This window comes from Colossoma macropomum, unplaced genomic scaffold (assembly GCF_904425465.1).
Source record: "Colossoma macropomum unplaced genomic scaffold, Colossoma_macropomum, whole genome shotgun sequence".
Taxonomy (NCBI): Eukaryota; Metazoa; Chordata; class Actinopteri; order Characiformes; family Serrasalmidae; genus Colossoma; species Colossoma macropomum.
In genome coordinates this window covers 11,051,323-11,075,610 of record NW_023494799.1, presented here as the reverse complement: position 1 = coordinate 11,075,610, position 24,288 = coordinate 11,051,323, and the positions used below count along the sequence as shown (strand labels likewise).

Sequence of the window (24,288 nt, the reverse complement as noted above, 5' to 3'; positions counted from 1 at the left end):
CTGCGGGATAAAAATGTCAATCATATTTTATCGTTTGTAATAAACACAAAACACCACATTCGGGTTACAAGAAGTGGTGGTGATGGTGGGGGAGGGTGATGATAATGCAAATTAGGGGAGATATACCATGTTGGTCTTTGAGTGGGCAGAGAATAGGGTGACATTCATCATCTGGTCTTTAGCTGCTCCGAACAAAAGACTTGAAGGCATTGAGCTCCAGACAGGCTGTAAATGTGACTGAACTCACTGTGGCCTCAATGCGATAAACTAGTCGCCAGCAGGGGGCACACTGGGGTCGCCCTTTGGCCTTCCATTGTGTTCACTGTGCATCTGCATTAGACTGAGGTGGTTTGGCCACGTGTGTTTCAGCACAATACACAAGCATTGTGGTTCAAGAGAGGCATTGTAATCTGCTCTTCTATGGCAGTTACCCTTAAAATTAAAATATAAGTGGAACAACTATCCATTAAGCTGCCTGTTCTTATTAGTCACACGGTTACATCCCTTAAAACACTGGAAGATTGTGCTCGAGCTCTGAGCTAATTTGTTAATATTTGTGAATTAGGTCATGTTCCTAGCAAATAACTGCCATATCAATTACTAGACAGACTATTTTTCATTTCTGAAACATAAACAAAAAAAATAAACTTTAAATTGAAAAGGAGACTTAAAAAAATAGCTTTTTACCTGCTAGCATTGTAGTTGCCTGTTTGCTAGCTAGCAATAGAACACAAACACTTTAATTTTTGTCTGATTCACCAAAATAGGCAAGTAATTATATTAGTTGGCTAGTTATGAGTCAGCGAAGGACAGATCTAAAGCTAGATAGCTGGGTGTAACCACATGCTAACACAACCACTAGCAAACCACTAAACAAACTAAGAGGGTCAAGCACCATTTGTCAAGTATTTTAATAATCAAATTTAGCTAGGATTGAATCCCTTATGCACACATTTAAGTGGACAAGCTGCTTTTTGGCATGATTTCACTTCTTTATTCTTCAGCTTGAGCAGAAGTCCTTGTTCCCCAGGGCTTCCTCAAATTTCAGGGCACCATGTCAAATATAAGCCAGCAACCATGTGGGTATCGATGTGAGGCACTTAACTACTGCACCACATGTTAGAATCTTTGTGTAGAGAAAGAGCCCCAACAAAAACCTGTTTAAGGAGTCTATATAGAGGAGAGAGGAGGTGTTTATGTCTAGTAGAGCTCCCATTTTGGTGCCCTATGATATGGTGATGGTGCCATTAATGGAGGCTTTGAGCTCCATAAGAACCTCTTGATTCAGTATTCAATACTTGCTTTCACTTTGGACAAATATCAGTCAAACACATGTTAAATCCCACCTCATTGCATCTTTGTGGCTATTTCAGTCCATAGCGATCATGGTTATTTAAAAAAAAGCAGGCAAGGGTTGATTTCATAGATATTAAGAAATAATTCCAGGTGAAATGCTTGCCTGTGAAATAAACTGTTACCGTCTTAGCCTATCTAGGAGTGAAGATGTGTGTTCAAGATGTTCACCCACGTAGTGCAAAAATAGTACTCATTTAAAAATAAAAATCGTGCAGTTGACATGTCCTCAACAAATGGGCTTAGTCACTACACAAGTACTTTAATATACTCTAAAATATCTGCCTTTGTTGGTATTTAACCCAGCCTGAAATAGTAATCATACTATGAACGATATGAGCACTTAAAAAAATGTAGAATCCCATGGAATTCAATGACCAAAGAATAAATTCTTGAATTAATATTTTGTCTTTATTATTAGTATGCAAAAATATTGGATATTTTTCATGGTCGTCAGTATGAAATGTTTGGTTTTTTGGACCCAATTAAGTAGGAGTACACAGAACTTTTCCAACAATGCGATCATCACAATACATTATTCATCACTGATTTTTCAAGTAACTGGTCAGGCTTCCCAAATTTCATGACCTAGCATTGCAGTCCATGACAATACCTTCATGAGTCTTCATCTAAACTACACTCATTATAATATAGCAATTATGATTCTTAAGGTACCAAGAAATCTCCCGTAATATCTCATGTTTAAAGCTGGACCGAGATCAGTCTTACATAATCACAGAACTGAGACTAATCAGCTCTTTAGGGCTGCAATCCCATCATTTTATCAGTTTCCTTTGTAATTACCTTACAATACTTTCTGTCATTGTTCGTAGTCAATGGTCTGCCATTGTGCTTGTGCATGTATGATAGAGTCACCTCTGTGAGTTTTGCCATTTAAGTAAAAAACCTGAGGTATCCCAAACTTGAGTGACTCGATAAATGCGCCTAAGGACACATGACAGCGTACTGACCTTTTATCCTTCACCATGTACACTAAATGAGCAGAGAGGTGTTGCAGAATATAACACAACATGAACATTCACGCAGCGACTAAGAAATCACATACTGAGAACCTATAAAGCCCACACAAAACATGGAAGTCAGTCTGAGCAGCTGACTGCAGCTAGTCAACTCGGTTACTGTCCGGGCACATAAGGCCAGCTAATTGAGCTGCCTGAGAGCTGCATGTCTCGGATGAGCGTCTCGATGGGCGTCTTGCCAACCAGCCGCATGAAGAAGAGCTGAGAGATGAGGTTAGCGGGCACGGCTCTGAGCGAGGGCAGGCGCAACAGCAAACGGCCGAAACGCTGCGGCTGGGTGGGATACTGCATGCGCTCGTATTCGGTCAGGGCCACCTGGGCCTTCTCCTGTAGACTCTCCACATGGGCTGGGTCTGTCAGTCCACACGCATCTATTGAAGACACACATACAGAGGTTCAGGGGCAAATTCCACAGCTGGCACACAGTGGTTCACATTAGGTAACAGGGGTGTAAAAAAAATTACATAGTTCCCTGCAGAGGATACGTTCACTTATTTTCACTTATAATCAACAAAACATGTAATTTCAGGGGTTTTCACACAACTGTATGTGTGAAAATCAACTTGAAGGTAGCGATTCAACTACATCAAGTTTGATTTATGCAAAAAAAAAAAAATAATTAAACCAAAATAATTTTATCTGGCTGGTTTTGTAACTTTAGTTTTTAGTTTCTATTTGTTTATATTCCAGTTTAAGTTGTGCACCTAGTCACATCTGTATTCAATGTGTTTAAAAAAATCTGAATGAAAGTCACATAGAATCATGGTGAAATCTGAGACCACATGATGCATTAAATCGTCTCCTATAGAATCATATTTCAATTCAATTCAAAGACAGTGGAATTTTCAGCAACATTTTAACCTCTTAAACCCTGAAGGCCTATATGTGGGTCCACACTTCAATTCTTCTGTGTAACTACACAACTTACATAGTACACAGTAGTTATGAAATAATACTTCTTAATAATAAGAATAATTCATGACTGAGTAACAGGCCTGCAGTTTAAGAGGTTATTTTAATCTTTGCTTTTCAATAAACTGTAATTTCCCATTCAGCACAAGGTCAACTTATTGGCTTCACAGGCCACCTGCAGACTTTTAGACTGTAAGTGCCGGTGCAAAAAATACAGATGTATGGAGTGGAATGTTTATATGTGATCAGCAGACGCTGTAATTCTGAACAAGTGTAGCCCACACATTTTTTAAAAAATGCTGCAGACCCAACAAGTGGCCATTTCGTGAGCAATGAATGTATAAGGTCTCACTGGAGGTTTTCATATTTTTCATACTGTGCAATTTGAGCTGTTTTTTGATAAGTAGTGCCTTTTGATATGATGTTTTGTAAAAAAAAAAACAAAAAACCTGACACCAATTTACTTTACTCCAAATACAATCGACCAGCAAAGACATAGTTGATGTTTCACTTCTCAGCTACTGCAGATAGCAAGTAATTTTAAATCTCAAACTTACACTGGATCAATTAGCATTAGTTTTAAACAATATGTCAAAACCATGAAAGTATATCTGAGATTACTTAACAACTAAATGCAGTTTGAGGCAAGTGTGTGATGAAATAGGTATACAGTTTGGACAATGCTAAACTGATGGCTATAAATTTCCCTTACTTGTTATTCAAATTAACCTTGTTTTCTTCCTTAATTTTGCTTTGGAACTACTTCAGACACCAAACATGTCTTGGCTGATCGGTATGTCATAATTATTTCATAATTGCCTGATTGCAATTATTTAAGCTTCCACGGTTCAATTCTATGTTTAATCATATGTTTACATCACAACAAATAGAATTTAATCATGTACATCATGTACAATTTGAGGCAAATACACGTAAACAAAACAAAAAAAAACCCCAAAAAAACAACAGAAAACAAATTTATTGAGACATGTCATTGGTCTTACGAAAACAACAAAAGTTCTAAGTGCTGTAACACCTTTAGAGGGCAGGGGTGATGTTTGTTTATTTGAGCTCAAGCTGTTTCTGTCTTCAGTAAGGAGCTATTAAGTACTGACAGCTAAGAAGAACTGTCTAATCTGTTGATTTTGCAATTTTAAGTTTGTACTAGGTGTGGGCGATATGGAAAAAATATGTATTACAATATTTTGAGACAGACACAATGCGCTAGTAGTGCCAGATTTAAGAATTGCCATCAAAAACTTGCAGGTGCAGTGATTATTATTTAACATTTCACATATTGTACTGCACAATTCTTTATATATAGAAGATATTCTTGAAAGGCTTAGGAAATCATACTGCTTTCACATAACATGTATCATCATGAAAATATATCATACTGCCCACCTCTAGTTTGTACATTAATATAATTGAATTCTCTTTCAAAAAAAAATAACTGTTAATTGCAATTGTTAATATGGCAAATCATCATGGATATTATATGACAATCACTTGGAGTAAAGTGAACATTTTCGGTTGAACAGTCGCTTTAACATATGGTTAATTTGCATCAAAAAAAAAAATATATATCAGCTACCTGGAGAGAAGAGGGCGATGGCTTTGAGGCAGCTGTATTCGGCGGAGTCCACCTGCAGCCGCGTCAGTTTGTCCACCTGGTCCTGGAAGACGCGCACCTGGTCCATGAAGGAGACGACACGCTCGGCAGACATGGGCGAGGCGTGGAATCCAGCGGCAGCCAGCAGTGGGGCCATGTGGAGCGGCAGGGCCGACTGGGCCGCATTCAGGATGAACAGTTCGCTCCAGCTGAGCCGCAGCAGAGCCACCTGCTCCGACACAGGCAGGTCAGGGAAGAAGGGAATGTTCCGGGCCCACTCAATGATGCTGAAGAGTAGCCGGGCCGCCAGCTCACAGATGTTGTCAATGCCCATGACGGCGCTGTTGCCTCCCCCGAGCTGCTGGCCACACTGGGCTCCATAGCGGCTGCTGGGGTAGGGCTCAGCTCTCAGGAGCTGGGTTATAAGCTCGGGCGCAGGCTGACCGTTGAAAAAGTCACCCCCCATGGCCGGTCCACCGACCCCACCACCACCACCACCACCAACCATGGAGGTGGGGCTGATGCCTGAGTGGGATGGCGGGATGCGCCCACGCTGGACTGCTGCAAGGAAGAAGTGCAAATGAAGAAAGATAATCCAATTAACTTAAAGGAGTACTTCAAGCAAACATCAAATTTAAGTCCACTTAAGTCCACTCCCAAATCTAATTGATCAGCCAAGAGATGTTTAAAGTTTGCTTCTTTAGTTTCGCACTGGAGCTATGTGGTTAATTAAGATAAAAAAGTCATGGAAGATTATGTAGAAGATACTTAATCATCAATCAAACTGTTATCTAAAATATAACAAAATTCAAGCTACAGGACGGCTAATACTACTATTTTTAAGCTATGCAATGTACATCTGACCTATCTGCACAAACTTCAGACACTAAACCTGTCTTAGCTGATCAGTTGTATTTTGGATAAAAGAGAAATTATGTACATTCGTTTACATTTTTTACCAGACTATCAATTTAACTTGACACCAGCTAGTTAGCTAGTAGAATGGATCCTGCTGACATCAGCTTCTGAGAATAGAAGAACCCTTTGTTATCTGTTTATTCTAAGGGTTGGTGTCCTAGATAACCTGGTCAAGGGTGCACTGTAACTTCCAGAGAACAGCAAAGCGATGTTGACCTTTTTGTACACTTCCACCATGGCATTAATCTTGTGGTCATGTGGATTTATAGTTGGCAGTTCAGTGTTGGACAGCACGGCTTAGAGAGGAGAACTGCCTCTGGCACTGAGCCTGCCAAGGTCACATAAGGACAGAGGGCTAGGCTCTGGACTTTTGGTTGAACGCCAAGGTCGTCTCATAATGGGATACTGGATGTTAATTAAACAAACAAATTGACTTTGAACCATCAGAAAAGCATCATACTTAGCACCAAAGGAAAAAATGTATAAAGGCATCTCTCTGTTCAAGATAAATGCAGTTAAAACTACTAACCCAACAACTCTTATTGTGTTCAATAACAGGCAATCAGAAAAAGGATTTTTAGGTGGTGTTTTACTAATCTTTGAGAATTATACACCATAATGCCATTTATATACTTTCACACTTATTAAGACTGCAACATATATGTGTTATATATTTCTCAGTCCTAGATTTGCTTGCCCAAATACTACAGTTGAGAAACAAGGGCCAAACGACAACACACAAAATCCCTTTTAGGATTATTTTAAGGGCTGAGATTTTGAAAAACAAATAGCTCTCCCATAGTCCAAACTCCACAGACGATACTCAGTCACAGATTCTCTTATTCTAGAGACAAAAGCAGTTTTAGGACCATACAAAACTGTATCTGGCAATTTTCCTGTGAGTATGTAACACTGTCTCAGTTCACTCTTTAAAAATAAATGTGCCAAAAAGTGTTATTTGGAGTGATGCCATAAAAGAATCACTTTCGGTTCCATAAAGAACATTTCAATGAATCGTCCTTTAAAATACATTACTGTGCAAAAGTCAGAGAGCACCTTTGATTTATGCAATTTGCAATTCAGTTATTCATTTTTTCAGGAGATAATTCTGCATACATTAGATAAGATAATCCATTTTCATATGCAAATGGAAAAGCAAAGGAAGAATAGTGAAAAAAGTGAAAAACTCCAAAACTGCAAAATAAAATAAAAACTCAAAACAGAATTGATTTCAAAAAGAAAATTTTTTTTGAAAAAAAAAATTCAAAAGATATAGAGAAAATGGGACTCCTAACAAACATGCAAATCCCCAAAAACTGTCACCATCAGATAAATAGCACTTAAAGCGTTCATCTTTGAGAGAGAGGGGAAAATCAAGCTGTTTCAGATTTGAAAAAAATCCACAGGTGGTTCTGTCCGTCCTTCCATTGCGAGAAGACAACTCAACACTATGAATCTAAAAGAATGTCCAGTTGTCAAAAGGAAACAGACAAAAAAGAAGACACTTTGCACTAGAACATCAAAGCTGGACATGTGAAATGTGGAAGACTTTATGGACTGATGAGTCTAAATTTGTAATTAGGAACCAACTTCTAAGACTGAAATTTGGAGGTGTGGAAAAATATGCCTTTAGATTTCTTTGAAAACCTGAAAGCAAGTCTCCTGAAAAAATGGAAGCTGAAATAAAGGCAAGGTGGGCACACTAAATACTAAAAAATTACATCATATATAGATGTTAAGGCTTCTGTGTAATTTTCTGTTTAATATGTTTTCTGCTTCCTCATGCAGAAAATGAATGACCGCTGTGAATGTAAATTAAATAAATGTAGGGTGGTCACTGACTTTTGCACAGTACTATATAATGCACCAATTAAACTGTTTTCCTAGAACTGTACTTTCAAACTAAGTATGTTTTTTAAGAGTGCAGATCAACATTCCAGTGAAAGATGAGATACTTACCCTCTTTTCTCATGCCAACACGGAAGCACTTCTTCAGACGACAGTATTGGCACTGGTTGCGATGATGCTGATCGATCTGGCATTCTCTGTTTGATCTGCAAAACACAACAAAAGCATGAAGTCAGCATGAGTCTTGCACTTCTTGACCAACTCTGGTTCTATAGACCACAATCTACAGTCAGCATATCAGTGCTGCATTTTTTTTCCATTTATTGTATTGCCATCGAGATGAATCTCATTATCCTTCAGGTTAATATCACTAGACGAGCCATTTACTGCCGTTTCTCAGTTAAGAGTGGCTTCTCTATGTAGCATCTGCCCTTTAGCATTTATCTAGACATAATGGCAAATTTTATCGTGCCACTACAGAACTGATATGTCAAGGATACACAATGCCTGCACTGATATTTTCACAAAAAGCACATTTTCTTTTATCAACTGATTGCTCTTGACAAGGTTAACATGAATTTTTTTTTTAAATGAATGTGAATGTGTACTTGCTGGTGAGACGCCAGTAAAAGCATGTTAATATAACACATCATATTCAGTAATAGCAACAAAGAACATCCACTCCAGTAATGAGCAGAGCAGCTTGTGATAAAGGCATTCCAGCGAAAGGCAATTGAAGAGTCAGTGCTGATCCCTGGCTCTAATTCTACGAACACGACATAGCCGGGTTGCTACGCACCCCCATGAATCGACCCCTGAGATGACTGGCCTTGGTGGTGTGTCGTGTTAGAGAAGTTATCAAATAACTGGCCTTGGTAAATCATCAGCCCACACAACCTTGACACGGCTAAAAGAACATGCTTCCATTTGGACGTTTCTGTAGCTGCCATGGCCACAGGCTTCTTTATCCACTGGTGAAAACCAATTCTGAAACAGCACAGGAAGCTCGAAGAGCAACGTCTCTGTGGACATGACAAACTGGGCATGCTAATGTGACGAATAGGAGGAGTAGATGAACTGCAAGGAACCAGGAATGTCGCTCAAAGCCAGTGATGGAGGCTTTATGGTGTACTCCTTTATTACAGAAGACAATATGACCTCCTCTGTACACTTTGACCAATGCATGACCTCGAGAGCTAACAGTAGCTTTCTTACCCAATAATGAGCTAAAATACAATGATTTTTTCTTGCCAGTGTTACTGAGCAATGAAGTAAACAAAGAGTTTATGGCTGCAGAAGATGTTTCAGGTCACTGGAAGTTCATTCATGCATCTAATACATGAATCTATATTCATATATTACATGAATGTCACAGGAGAAAATATCTATAGTCTTTTCCTTCAGCTGTAACAATTTATTCTGTGTTCTGGAAAAATATATGGTTTATATGTTTGATATGTTTTGGCATATTGTGACTATAGATGTCCTTAACCACAAATCTTTGGCAACACGATCACTCTTAGGCATTCATTTTTCTGAGTAGCACAGTGTATATACACTTACAAATATGAGCTGAACAGTAATATTTTGGTCTTGTAAAAGCATGAAAGCGGTGTTTTGCTTATTTGTTAGCCTGTGTATTTCCTCCGTCTTGCTGTGCTGAAACAAGTACCTGAATATTGATTTCAGTAATTGAATAGTGGCACCTTGAACAGTATTCAAGTACCTGAGCACATCCCTAATTGTAAACAAAGTTGGGATGTGAAAAACAAGTGCTCAGAATTTGGAAATTAAGTATTTGTACACAGTTCACATTATATTAAAAAGCAGTATTCAGAATATAATTACTTTTACATTTTAAGGAGAATATTGTTAGGATACTAACCCAATAAATTTACAAAAAACATGCAATATTCCAAAGAAACACACTCAATGCATGTTTATGAACTATTTTAAAATAAGCACAACGTGTGTAGCAGACATACTCATTAGACAGACTCTAGATGGAACAAACAGCTTCTTTACAACTGCTGCTACAGCCTGAGTAGACCGATCAATGTGATGAGCCAGTTATTTACCTTCGCAATGCTGAGCACTTTTGAGTGATAAGCTTAGCATCGGTGCTGTACTGGACATGTATATGCATTTTACATTGGATGAATGAATGAATGAAGTTCTGAAATTGTCATCATTTAAATGGCAATTTTGCAAAATTTTCATGACACTCATATTCTTATTATATTGTAAATAGGTTACTTTTTATGCATGTATATGTTACCAAACACATTTCCAACTAGTGTATTCACTATTCATTTATTATTATTTTTTCAAAGTATTCCACCCAGCTTTGAATTTAATACACGTTCACAAGTACTGTATCATTTTAGTAAATAGATAAAGGCATCAAAGTGACATATTTCTGCAAATATAACACTATTTACATACTCTGACAGGATTATTTATTAGTCAGCTCAAACAGCTATTAACTTTGTGATTCAAAACCCAGCAGATATCCAGAGTTCATTGAAAGGTCACAAAAGTTTGTATTACTTTGTTTTTAAAGTGTTAGATTCATTGCAATCCCTTGCTATATTGGCTCAATTAGTTTAATTTCCTTTAAGGTCTGTGTAATAATACACTGTTAGATCAGGTGATCATGGAGGAAAAGGTCAATGTTGAACCCAGCGCTAGTGCACACTGATGCAGCAACAGATCAGGCCTTAGTCACTCTGTTTGGCATTTGGTTACCAACCCAGGAGGCTTTGGAAGGTCCGTATCCTACAATTTTCTTGCATTTTATCCCCTGCCTGAGGTCCACTTATAATGGTAGAGATATCAAAAAACAATCATAATTCATTTTTAGTTGACCATTTTCCCTCCTCTCATTATCTCTTAAAATAAAACAGGCTGTTTTTGTTATAGTGTTTTCAAGTTTGATATATGTAAATAAGATCTGTTCTGATTGGCTGCCCTGTATAGCACCTCATTCAAAAAGCACTCCAGGTTGAAACACTCCTTATAACTTCAGTGTGAGTGGGCAGGGCTACACTGTTGTAGGCTGAATAAGTGGATATATGTAAATGTGTCGATTTTCGTGACAGTGCAGAAACAATGAATTAACAACAAGCTGTTTTAGTTTCCATGTACGGACTATGGACTGAGGAATGAACTGTATGTTTTGAAGTAATGTTTACATACTACATCAAAGTCTTTTCTTTAAGTGAGGAAAATTCAGTTTTCCACAATATGGGCCCCTTCAGTCGTGGGACGAATACCATTTGCTAGTATTTCCCACAACTTTGCTAGCATTTTATGAAGTAAAATTATGTATGTTCTATATATATTGTGGTTAACAATTAGTATAAATCTCTAATCTCATGATTCAAATATGATTCATTAGGAAATTCAGTGCCCATGAAATATTAAACTTCACCAGGACTGGATTTAATTCTTGTGGTACAAATTGGAATTTTTTCACACTTTTTTTACGTTTCAAGTCCAATTTTATTTTGGCGAAAACATTAGAACATACTGAAGACTGTCATAATTGATCATCATCCATTCTGACATTCCAAAATCAATACTGGTGAATAGCCACCCCCGGATTTTTACATTACACCCCTCATTGAAGTGCTTTGTTTTGCATCAGACCAAGACTGTGCTCACCAACCCTTTTCTGGGAGATACACCTTCCTGTAGAGTTCAGCTGCAACACTCAAGACACCTGATCTAGCTCTTCAGAAGAGACTGACTGGGAGAATCACAAGGTGTGATCAGGGTTCAAACAGCACTCTGCAGTAAAGCTGCACAGTATGTCATTATTGCAATATTGGCTGTCGCAATATTGATATTGCAAAAGGCTGCAATGGCCAAATGGACTCGCTGACCAATCACAGTGTATTTTGCTGTGGGCTGTGAGCATATTGACTAATGATTTTTTTAATTAAAAGGAATATTTTAATCAACATATGTAGCTATATAATTACACTAAGAGTAGGGTATCTTCTCTTACCTGCAGGTATAGCTGAGGTTGCGGCGGACGCTCCTCTTGAAGAAGCTCTTGCAGCCCTCGCAGGTGAAGACACCGTAGTGCTTGCCACTGGACTTGTCCCCACAGACCACGCAGTCCACCACACAGGCCTTGTCGTCCTCTCCCCCCTCTGCATCGCTGTTCCCTGCCTGCGGGGAGCTCTCATCCTCCTCCCCCTGCAGGTAGCCCTTCTCCCCTAGGCCATTGGTGCTCCCATTAGGGTTGCCCCATCCCCCACCCACCATGGCCATCGCTGTGTTGCACCACCAGGGTTTTAGAAATGACCCCCCCAGACAGTGCTGAGTGTTCTGACTCGCCCAAAACTGTGTGTGTGTGTGAGGGTTCAGCCTGTGGACAACAGCCTGCAGCTTTTCGAATGTGAAACTGGCTCTAAACCTAAGAACCCCCTTCAAAAATGGGCCTAAATACCCTCACAGCTTCACAGCTGTTCAACACTCTTCTTCAAGTCACACTTTTTGCACTTCTTTTTTCTCCTTGTGCTCTTTAATCAACTTCAAACCAAATCCTCCTCGGCTCTTGAAAACAGCCAGGTTCACCAGGAGGTTCAGAGTTCAGAGCCTGAAATGCACAGTCTGGTCTTTTAACAGGAAACAATAAATTACACATAAACCTGCAACATGCCAGAGAACAGACACCCCCCCCCCAAAAAAAAACACACACACACAGAACACCACTCGGAAACTGGGGCAAAAGTGAAGCGCCTCTCAAGGCGAACCGAAACAGCACATCTCAGCACACAAACCCTGTGGCACTTTTATCAGGCCTGCAAAGGACAGCTGCCCTACCCACAGGGTCACCAACAAGTCAAACCAGTTCTTGCTGTGTGCAGGGTGAGCAGAGTGTGTTCAGAGTGCTCTTGTTCAGCCACACAGCTGTTTCAAGAAAGCCACCAAACACTGATCACACAACTTCAAAGTCTTCTCAGCAGCTTCTGCACATTTGTGTCAACCCAGCAGTGCATGCTGTACCTCAGCTTCACATAAAGTAGTCATGCTGGACTCCCAGAGCTGTTTGGGGACTACAGGGCACACAATGAGAGCATATCTTCAAAACACAGCTTGAGAAAACCTGCTAATGATAAACAGAGTTCTCTGTCTGCCCCGCTCTCTTTGAAGGATCAAAGTTCAAGGAAGTCCTCTCACACACATAAACACACACTCACACTCATACGCACGCACACACATACATACATTCATACATACACCCTCCCTCCCGCTCGCGCCGTGTCTTGGATCTTTCTCTCGCGGGCTCGTCCTCGCGCTCGCGCTCCCTCTCGCTCTCGACAACGTTCCGAAGGAGAACGGCAGCGTTCGGCCACTAAAACTGACGGTTATTTTCTTGAGCACGCAGACCTCAGGTCCGTCTTCTGGAGCCTCCCTCTTTCTCTCCCTCCTTCCCCCTCTTGTTTTGTCAGCGCTCGCCCATCCAGCAGAAACGGCTCCAGGGCTTCAGCTTCCTCGCATTCCCGGAAGCTGGACCGAAGCAGTTGAGCCAATTTGCGTCTTCGCTTCTCGTCTCCGTCCGCGGCTAAGAAGCTAACCGACAAACGCTAGTCCCTCAGACGGTCAGGAGAGAGGAAAAACCGAGCTGGCTCTGTGGCGGCGAGTGGTCAACAAACCCTGGTCTGTTTCTCTCTCTCTCTCTCTCTCCCCCACCTCCCTCCCTCGCTCGCTCGCTCGCTCTCTCTCTCTCTCTCTCTCTCTCTCTCTCTCTCTCTCTCTCTCTCGCTCTCTCTTTCCGAGCGAGCGAGTGTGTGTGTATGTGTGTGTGTGTGTGTGCTCAGGGATTTGACACTGCTATTCAAGCCCTGCGGTTGCCATGGCGCCGCCTGCCTTATATGGCCATTGGAGTCAAAGAGCAGCGAGTGGGCTGCTGAGGGCTCAACACACGCACACACACACACACACAGCCAGAGAGAAGAATGTGCTGCTGCCGTCCACGCTAAAGCCCTGACCCCGGCCCTGCCTCCCCCCACACACGCTCACACACAAACACACACACACACTTACAGAGACTATTAACCCCGACGCTGCCACAGCATAACAGGGCGGGCAGTCAGTAGGCTAAACTAGCCCGTATCATAGCCTAGCAAACCGCCTGTTTCTCATAAAAAACAGGATGATTTCTTTTCGTCAATGTCTATTTGTGCCCACTACCAACCCTCCTAGAAATAGTGGACCACGGTTGTACTTATCTAACGAGTGTTAAATGCTTATTCCACTTTTTCTTTTAAATTTCAGCATAATTCAATCGTTAAGATGTAAACAGTCGTAGATATAAACAGTCGTTCAGAGTTCTTTGCTGTGAAATAGCTCATGGTGCAAGTAGGCCCAACTCACCCCCTCGGATTTCTTTACAGTGGTAGAGACAGGAACCTGGAGTCTTGGTGTCTAAAGCAGGCATTTTATTCACCAGTGAATTTTATGTAATGTAGAATGCTAAAATAGTGGTAAATCTCAAATGCAAGTTTTCTTTGGGTACATGTTTTACCTTTCAACACCCTGCATGAAGTCTAAAAATAGATTCTAGGCTGAAAATCTTATCTCAAAACTATTGTAAAATGATGCCAGCATTTTCATAACCATTTCATGTAATAACTTTCAGTAAGGGAGCTATTAGAGGCTTTAAATGCTTCAGATTTCTGGTTCCTGTCACCACCACTGTGAACAGTTATGGCTCAGTAATAGTCTCTACAATGGCATTTCACGTTAAACTTCTCTGAATGACTGTTTACATCTTACCAGTTTAATTACACATTGAGAAATCAATGGAATTCCTTTTTGATAAAAGTTTACCCTGTTATATCCCTTATGTCATGTAAAGCGGGACAGTGGGGGCATGTCCCATCCACCTTTACTTCTTGTGAGTTAATTTTTGCAGGATAAGATGGTTGTCAAAAAAAGTACATAGTTAATATTATTGGTAATATTTCCCAATACATTTCCCACAAACTGGGCCAAAGTAGGACTTGTTCTCAGACTGGGAGTTACATAATGCAGACCAGTCTGTATTTCTCCCGCTGCGCACATGCATGCACATACACACACACACACATACAGCAGAAAATAACTTTTTAATCTACTTCACTTCTTACTCTTATTTATTATTTCTGTGATACACTGAGATAACCAAGCTAGTGCTAAAATGAAAACTGGCAAAAGCTTTTATCTTAAATGTGCCGAAATCACGACAGTCAATATGCTACACACTAATGCTAAGTAAGTTAAGATCAGCTTTATTTGCTGCCCACCTGCTAGAATATGTCCTCCTTAAGTATATGTTTCATTCTTGTCTTCTTGGTGCCCCCTTGTTTTTCTGCAGTTCTCTCTGCTGTTGTCTGTCTATCTTCACATTGTTCACATATGAAAATTGCTACATCAACAATGAAAAAAAGTGAAGAACTCTGTACAGCACTGCTGTTGTGTACCATATTATCATATTCACATCATAATGCTGAATTTGATACGCAAATCTCTCAAGGCTGATGTTAGCTTCAAGGCTGATGTTAGCTTCTTATTTTTGTTCCACCTTAAATAGAACAGCAGTTTCACAGTATTCCATCCAAACGCTACTGGCCCACCAAGAACTCTCCAGACTCTCCTGATTATCCACTCCAGCATTGCCCACACTAATCATACTGCATTGTTGTTATGACCCAAAACATAGGGCAACTGTTTAAGTTATGCCAAATAGGAGTCCCTATCAGTGTGCAGCATCACTTAGTGAAGCAGATAGCCTAACATCTAAGTGCACTACATTTTATTTATATCAACATTATGTGCTTATTTTCTGTCTACACTACACATCCACATATGTAATTGCTGGTAATAATATTGTCAATTAGCAATTAAAAATAGCTTATTTTAAAGCATAATAGTTTTAAAGAAGAAATAGCAGATTGCATCAGTACTCGTCTGATACTATAGGTTTCGATAACCCTACAGGAAAAGAAAAGTGGTATCATATCATGTTTGTACCCTTGCTTAAACCAACCAGTAGAACTGTTGCATATTTGGATTTCAAATCTTGTTGCGAGAATAGATCCTTATATTTTTGCATATTTTCAAAATAGCTAACTAAAATGGTGTTAACTTTCCAGCATACTGATTTAATCGTGCCGAATTGTATGTTTCAGTGTAGCGGGAGGTCATCAGTGGGCTTTCAGAAGTGCTAATCTTGAAGCATGACCTTTTCTATTTCCATTTTGATGATTAATAGCGTGCATAAAGATTGAGTTGTGTAAACGTCAGTGTAGCTCGAACTGCATGTATTTTTGAATTGTTTAGTCACTTCACTTTCATCTTCAGCAGTAAGCATAAGAGAGAAGCTCACAGCTAAGTTAAGTTTCTCCTGACCTGTGTGGTGTGTCCCTCTAATGGCCCCATAACTTTAGCATTCAAGCTTTGAAGCATGTCAGCTTATATAATACAAAAGCTAAAACGATGTTCACTTTCTAACATCTCGATGTCGTGGTGCAGAAGTGGTTGTTTTGTTGTGGAGGGAGGTCATCAGAGGGCCTTCTGTAGTGTTAATCTGAATTACAGCAGCTCTTTGAGTTAAGCATGTGTGGAGGAGGGGAGAACAGACCTGACTGCACTCCTCACTGAGGCTCTAATGAATTACATTCTAATCCTAAAACTTCATTTAACCACCCAGGCAGAGCTTTTCAATGTCTGTCCTTTTTTCTAAACCTAAAATGCATTTCAATGTAGATGCCTATTGCACTGGTAACAAGCCCTTTTTCAAGATTAGATATTTAATTTTCTTGGTTAAATACATACAATGCTGTTTAGAATATAATGTATATAAAAAAGTAAATAATTCACAAATAAATAGTAGTGATTGATTTGAAGTGTTTGTTAGATTTGTATTGAAAATTCTGAGCAGTTATTTTGCACACATATGTTTATTTATTGACTAGAGTAAAACTTTGAAATTAAAATGCTTATTAGCACATGAAATACATTTTTGAGGTGAATTGACCTCATCTTTTATTACAGTGTAGTATACGGTCTTATGCAAAAGTTGGGCACCGCTGGACAAATTACATGTTGTGTTGTGAAAATAAGTGTGCAATCTCTACAAACAGAAGACACACATGTACATGTTTAATGTTTAATTCACAAATACTCTTAATTTGCTGAATTTAACATCTTGAGGAAAAAAAAATAAAACTTAAAATGTGGCCTGTGCAAAGGTTAACTTAACTGGTATTAACTTATTTTCACTTAGAAAATCAACCATACCTGTAATTTAACTGGGGTGTTCAAACTTTTGCAATAATACATATTAGTTGTCAGATGTGATTAACAAACATAGAACTGAAAACCTAAAAAAATAGGTGTTACAGATATTTATCAGACGTTTAAATTGTAGATGGTGCTTTTCTTTGGGACTAGTTTGTCTTCAATCCTCTTCGTTTGCTTTGTTTTGTGACTGTGTGTCTGCGGTTGTGTGTGTGTGTGTCTTCTTAAGATTGGACTGCTGGCCTTTGAACTGCACAACAGGAATGCAGCTGCTCTCTGCTGGAGTCTGGTAAGTTTGGATTTGTGCATTCTTGCATTCTTACACAGTGAGCAGTCACTTACTGGCAAAAGGAATCGTCACTCTACTGGTACTGAGTTGACCCTTTTTGTATGGTGCACCAAACGGTTTATGTACACCAAAGTTTCGTACAGTAGTCCATGCTTTCTGGACCAACCCCAGCAAACACTTTATGCTAACTAATTAACCTCGTAAACTATGAGGACCTGTATACGTTCACACTGCAGTCCTTCACTCTCATAATAGCATAATGTACATACAAATTTTATGATAGTTGGCAAATAAGACATAGTAGTTATTAAATAATATGGCTTAAGATTAAAGGAATGATTTGGCTAAAAATCTAATTTACACGATTTCCTGATGCAAACAGCCAAGGCATTATTGGTGTCCAAATTTTGCTTTTTTAGTTTTAAACTGGACCTAAAAGGCTAAGTTTATTTTCACAGCTCACAGTAAAGGCCTTTACACAGCGCAATTTATTTGTGTGATTTATTCAGGCGACAGTAAATGAAATTATTTTGAACATATGTATAACTGACAGTATCTTGCACAGTAAACGCGATTTTTCACATAGCGAATAAGCAAAATTTTTTTATTCACCCTCTGTTCGAATTTGGCAAAATTCCAAAAAAAAATGGTTTGCAACTTGTGTATAGTTTTGATGCATCCGAATATTTTGCATTTACTGGGTCTCTAAACCACACTGATAAATCTGTGCAACCTTATCAAAGATCTGGATGAGGCTTGAGCAGGTTGAGAGAAGTTTTGGACATGTACTAAAAGAAAAGATTTGGATGACTATTGACTTTTAGTGTTTGTTAGCAACATTAGCGTTGTAAGTGCAGCACTAAACTAAAGAAACAAAATTTGGACACCAAACATGTCTTGACTGATCAAAAGCATTTGAAGAAAGTGGAAAATTGTGTACATTTGATTTTTCACCAAATCATTCATTTAATAAGTAGTGGTATAACTTTCTGACATCACAAGAATTGATTTAATTGTGATTATTTAGGAAATTAATCAAAGCATCATGAAATCTGAAATTTCACCACAGATTTGAACATTTTAAAACAAAGGAGAATAACTTTTAAAAATGGACTGAATACACAAATGTGAGTGGAGGAATTATTTATACAGCAGTGGAATATAGACAATAAAAACAATAAAAGCCTTTGTTTTTGGATTTTTACCTTTATTTTGACCGACAAAATTGAGCACATACTTTACTGAATATTATTATAATTGATTATGATCTGATTATCCCCCTCAGATTGATGCACCAATATATCAGTGCTTTTTACCTTTACTACTAACTGAATAATAACTGCAGTTTAAGGGGTTTTAATGGGGTCACATCAGTTTCTCCTGATATCTACCCATTGGAACATAAAGTCTTGTCATGCTGAACTTAAGGTTGCCTAGAATAACAGCATGTTGTTCTGCTACATATTTCAAAAAACAACAAAGTCAACATTTCACCTTACAAGAGCAGCGAGGCAGAGGAAGCCATGCCTAGTAAAAGTTAACGGAGCACAACAGCCATAATGTCACTGCTGCTTCAGGTGTGGAAGAATGCAGCCAATGTGTTTAAACTTTAACCATTTCATGGGCTCATGAGCCACTCGCCTGTGCAACATGAGGCTCTGGCTGTCCTCTTCTCCGCTCTGGAGGCCCTCTGACCTCAAGAGAATGGACGAGGAGCAGGAAATAAACAGTGCACTGCAACAGGCTGAAACCAAACATCTGCTGGGGTGTCGACAGAGCAAAGACGATCAATATCACCTTTAACTCCAAATCAAACATGCACTCGCCTGGTGGGAAAGTCACACTCCAGTGATTGTTATTTAAATGAGCTGATCGGGATCTGATATGAATTGAGGATCTGATTTGAAAAGGAAAACTGAATGAGTTAAAGACAGATTTTGCTGTTATTTACAATGACTTTTTGGTAAAGTTTTACAAGACATTGTTAGTTTGTGTAATTTTAAAGTAAATTACAGTCAGGCTTTTCATGATATAAGTACATTATAAAGTTCTCCCTTTTGCAAAAAGCATTTTGTTTTAGAGTTTTACAGTACTTCTTTATTGACCCCTTAAGCCATATGTGGCCCACATTTCAGTTCCTCAGTGTAATAACTTACACTGTTTGCTGAATAATTTATAGTAATAATGACATAATAAGCATGAATTTTAAAAAGTTTGTGTAAATTAGGCTCCATATCATGGAAAAACAAGTTTGTACATTCACTCTTCAGTCTATATATGGAAGCTAAGCAGTCATGAAAACCAATGTGTTTACACATTTACCTGTTGAGCCTACAGCATTCTTGCTGAAGTTATAAAGAGTGTTTCAGCCTGCACAACATTTTGAATGAGGTACAATACAACCAGAGCTGATTTATATATACAGTCATATGCAAACGTTTGAACACACCCGTTCAAATTACATGTGGGAAATGGGGAACAGAATTAAATATGGCATGTTTTAGTGCATAATATCTATATATTTACTGAATTTAACATATTGGAAAAAATAAATGTAAAATGTGCCATAACTTTTGTTTTTCTGTAATATGTTAAATTCATTAAACAAGCAGTAGCTGTGCATTACAGTGTGCAGAAATGTGTTCTTTGTAGAGGATGTACTCACTTATTTTCACTTAGAAAAACAACAAAACATGTCATTTGACCGGGGTGCCCACACCTTTGCATTTGACTGTATCAGTCCTAAAGGCACAGTCTGTGTAATTCTAAAGTATAAAGAGATGTTGGAAAATGGTCATGTAAAAATGAATGATGACTGTTTTTGTTACATAAACCCACACAGATGGAATAAGTGGATAAAAAGCAGGATATGTTATCATATATAACAAAATAAATGCTGAATGCAAATTGTTCTCATTATAAGCAGAACTGTGAAATATTTTTTTCTGTTGCACTTTCAGTTGTCTTGACTCATTTAGGTCGCGACTCACTGAAGGCCTTCCTTTTCCCATAAACCATTGAAGTAAACTGTGAATGTGTATCACTACACAATCTGAGGATGCGGCTGTGGTTAAGGCCGAGTTCACGGGTCAGCTGAGGTTCTACACTCGGGCTCTAATGGACTCTAATGAAGATATCTCTTTAGATAAATGGATTGGAGAGCTGTTTCCAACAGCAGTAACACAACCTCTCCTACCCTTTACTTTTAAAGTCTGCTAATCCGCCTCTCTGTGGTTAAAGGCAGTGAAGGCCTTGTATTCAGGCTTGAGCTAATTGAGGACACAAATGGGCCTTGGAGTTCTCATGCTGTGTTCTACACTGTTGCATTGATGTGTTGGTGTTAGGGTTATGGGACGGACACCATTGTATGCAGGATAGTGAGTGTGTAAGAATGACAAGGCATGTTTGGTCGCTTGATGGAGGTCAAACCTCTTTTTATCTTTTTATCTCAATAACAGCACTTTTCTTCTGAATGGAGAATGCGAGAGGTGCAAAGGTGAATGTAAAGGATGAGTGTGAGAGATTAATAAAATGGAGGGAGGGAGACGAGAGAAAAGAGGAGGAAGAGATGAAACAGGCTGTATTGACATCTGTGAGAAAAAAAGAGAGTGAAGGGCCAGAGCATGATCTCTTTATACGACTCGTGGGGGCAACGTATTTAAATGAGAAACGGATGTTTGGAGTAAATGAGTTGACCTTAACCCTGTGGGTCAGTGCCCTGTTTGTGTGTGTGTGTGTGTGTTTGAAAGAGAGAGAGAGTAAGTATGCTTTAGAACCAGGGGGTCCGTATTAATCCATTGCCCACCCTGTGATTGACAGCCTCTGTCATTGTTTCCCAACACTGAGGATTTTTCCCAGGCATTTGAGAATCACCAAACTCCTCACATTCAACAGATGCTGGAGCTTTATGGCACCTCGTTTTCCCAGCACTCTTTTTCAATTTGCTCCCTTGCTTAGCTTACTCATGCACTTGGGCTGTATTCTTTACCTCAAACATATGCATGTATTATATGCAGTTGTATGCAAAAAATTTAATATTTCCTGGCCACTTATGTTTTGTTGATTTTCTAGGTGAAAATATGTTGACATCTCCTACATAGAACAAACTTATAGCATTTTTCTGCAAATTTTATTGCACAATTTCTATTAATTTGCTGAGCTGAACATAAAATACAAAAGGTGCCATAACTTTTGCACAGGCCAGATATTGTGTTTTATTTTTTCCCCAATATGTTAAATTCATCAAATAAGCAGTAGTTGTGTTCTCTGTAGAGGATGTGTTAACTTATTTTCATAGATGTATTACATATATATTCATAAGGCATGTAATGATACAACAATTTCATGGTACAATATGTATTGTGGAGTTTACACTATAATACAATATAGTTTTGATACAGAAGTAAAAACTTTTTTTATTATTGGCAAACATGCTAACATTTTTTTATTCAATTTACTTCAATTTTCAGAGAAGACAAATACATTTAAACGCATGTTTTAGTAATATTCAAATTTGACATTATTCAAAAAATATTCAAATAATACCCCAACACAAAAAAAAAGAAGAAGCATAGGAATCTAAGGCTACCACTCAGCATTGCCACTTAGCATTTCAATACTACTGTACTGTATTAAACCCAGACCCAGAAATTTACACCAAGAAAGGCAGCCAATCTTAAGCATTTAAGACAAACAGACACATTTTAATCATCTGTTTTTACCTCATCTGATATTATTAGCCACTTCATACCTCACAGCTGAAAAACAGTGAGTTTATGAAGAGTTAGTTAGCTGATTCCAAAAGTAATAAATATACTAAATGATGTTCACTAGATGCACTAGATGATTCTTAGAAGAGATCTTTGTATACTGAACAAAAATCTAAATGCTCCCATTTTGCAATAGTTTGACCAAAAAAAATCCAGAATTTTTTCCTAGAAATGCGTCACACTGCTACAGGCTCTTGGTGGTCACACCAGATACTAATATGGGAATTCTGTCTCTCAACCCACCCTGTTTTTTGCAGGGTTTTAGTATTTTTTTTCTCAGTAAAATGTGCTGCGTTTTATCATTCAGTATAAATGTGAGTGTTCAAAAGTTTTAACCCTCATATTGTGTTGAAAAAAAGAATACGTCAATCATGTTATCGTCTCAGGACAATCAGAACCAGTCATAACAACAGAATATATCAAAGACATGTTTTTAATTTAGGTCTGTGAAACCATCTGTACCTGAAAGCATGAGGGTCAAAATGACCCACAACATCATCTTTGTATACGGATTTTGTATAGACCTTCCACAACACAGATCAGTCTGATTGTACTTCATGACCCTAAATAAGGAAAAGTTAATGGAGAAAAGCAGAGGGTAAACTCAAAAGGTGGAAAGAGGTCAAATTGACCCACAACATAACAGGAGGGTTAAATGACCTCCACATAATATAAACACTGTCACATTTGAAATATTTTTCTTTTATATAATTATACTTTTTTAATGAGTTTAGTTGGAATTATCATACACTTGCAATTATATTGACTGTTATTCTGTTATTTCTCGCTGTATGCGTGAGCCTATTTGACATAATTTCTGATCATTGAGAATAATTGCTGTGTGCTGAGGATTCAGCCATCGAGGATCATGATGATCAGTGCTCTACATGCAGCCAAACAGCTCGCCCAACCCTCTGATCTGCTTTATCAGGCAGGGCAAGCTCAGGCTAGTGCCGCAGTTCAGCACACCCTCCTAACCCCTGCATTCACACGCTTCAACAACAGCGCAGGCCGTCCTTTGACCCCTGGGGGTGTGACACTCAACCTTTGCCTCAACCTTCTGACCAGCGCTCACAGCTGCAGCCGACGGCCCGAGGCTGGGGGGCCCTGAGAAAAGGTGGATTCAGTAAGAGGAGGACATAAATGGCCAAGCTGAATCCTCCGGCCTCGGCCTCTTTTGTCCTTCTTTTGTTTGGCCGGACTGAAGAGCCACATCTTCACGGGGAACGTGGCTTTTGCATGAAGGAAAGAAAAATACATGACCTCTGGTAAACGCTGCTCCCCTTACCCGTGATCAGTGTTCTTGTTAGTGTTTCCTCAAAGACTTCTTTAAATGAGCAGGATTATATGCCTCTAATAATATAGTGACAGGATTTGAGAAAAGAGCACTCATCAGCAATTAGGCTGTCTAAACAGAGACTTTTAAAGGGATTTTTAAAGTCTAGCAAACTGTTTTGACTAAACATCTTAAAGGTATAGTCAATTTTTTTTTCTTTCAAATGTAGTCAATTAGTAATCTCAAATAGTCTTGCTGATGTGGTTTTTGACGCTGTATTATATCTATAAAATGGATATAAGTGTGTTGCATAGCTAAAAACAGGATAGCAGCTGTCTTGAAGCCTGAAAGTTCACATGGGAGATTAGCTGTCATTACCTGTTAGCTACAAATTGAATAATTTTAAAAACAGTTTTCAAATTGAATATATAGACCTTTTTAATTCATCCAAATTAGTTCAAATTGTTATCCCACAGTAAAAAAAAATTATTTACAAAAACAATCAAGTATTCATACCCTAGATATGTACAAGGATTATGTTATGATCTACTTAAACTCAAGGCATTAATAGAGATAGTCATAAGCGAAGTGTATACAAAATCATCATTTATGTAGTACTTTCTATTGGAAGATAGCTGTCCCAAACATTTCCTCTTGTGAAAATTATACTTACATATACTTAAATCAAACCTTTCTATGTTTTAATGGAAAATATGATGATTTTATGTGTGTACAACTGTTTAAAGCTGTGTTTGCTAGTCATGTACTGGTTAGCTTTTTTGAGTTGAATTTTTCACTAACAAAACAGTCACTACTTAAGCATTTGGTAAAGATTAGGTGGTGTTTTTACTGTTGTATTAGTGACATGTTTTTCAATCATTTGTTTCAATGAAATAAACATAATTAAGATATAAGGTCACTTGAACTCTGACTTAGAACCGGTTTGGTAGAATGATCCATATCTTAGATAAACT

At 38.6% G+C, this 24,288-nt stretch overlaps 1 protein-coding gene and 1 long non-coding RNA gene across 3 annotated transcripts; one reads left to right on the top strand and one right to left on the bottom strand.

Annotated features, from left to right (window-relative positions):
* Window positions 1-1,742: 1,742 nt before the first annotated feature.
* nr2f6b (nuclear receptor subfamily 2, group F, member 6b) lies at window positions 1,743-12,405 on the bottom strand. 2 transcript variants are annotated; one of them, XM_036587227.1, is made up of 4 exons: window positions 11,696-12,405; window positions 7,795-7,889; window positions 4,900-5,478; window positions 1,743-2,764 (listed from the first exon to the last, which is right to left on the bottom strand). In XM_036587227.1, the coding sequence occupies exons 1-4, from the start codon at window positions 11,962-11,964 to the stop codon at window positions 2,490-2,492; spliced, it is 1,218 nt and encodes a 405-aa protein (XP_036443120.1). In that variant the 5' UTR covers window positions 11,965-12,405; the 3' UTR covers window positions 1,743-2,489. The 2 variants fall into 2 exon arrangements, with proteins under 2 accessions (XP_036443120.1, XP_036443122.1); XM_036587229.1 differs by having other exon boundaries at window positions 4,900-5,475.
* Window positions 12,406-13,132: 727 nt separating this feature from the next.
* Window positions 13,133-24,276, top strand: LOC118819434. The gene is made up of 3 exons (XR_005008150.1): window positions 13,133-13,356; window positions 17,210-17,269; window positions 20,230-24,276. It is a non-coding gene; the product is annotated as an uncharacterized LOC118819434 (long non-coding RNA).
* The last annotated feature ends 12 nt before the right edge of the window (window positions 24,277-24,288 follow it).

Coding starts and splice junctions, on each gene's coding strand:
- nr2f6b (XM_036587227.1), bottom strand. CDS start 11,964: ATGGCCATGGTGGGTGGGGGATGGGGCAACCCTAATGGGAGCACCAAT. Junction 7,890..11,695: donor AACCTCAGCTATACCTGCAG/GTAAGAGAAGAT, acceptor TGTGTTTTGCAG/ATCAAACAGAGAATGCCAGA. Junction 5,479..7,794: donor TGTTGGCATGAGAAAAGAGG/GTAAGTATCTCA, acceptor TCTTCCTTGCAG/CAGTCCAGCGTGGGCGCATC.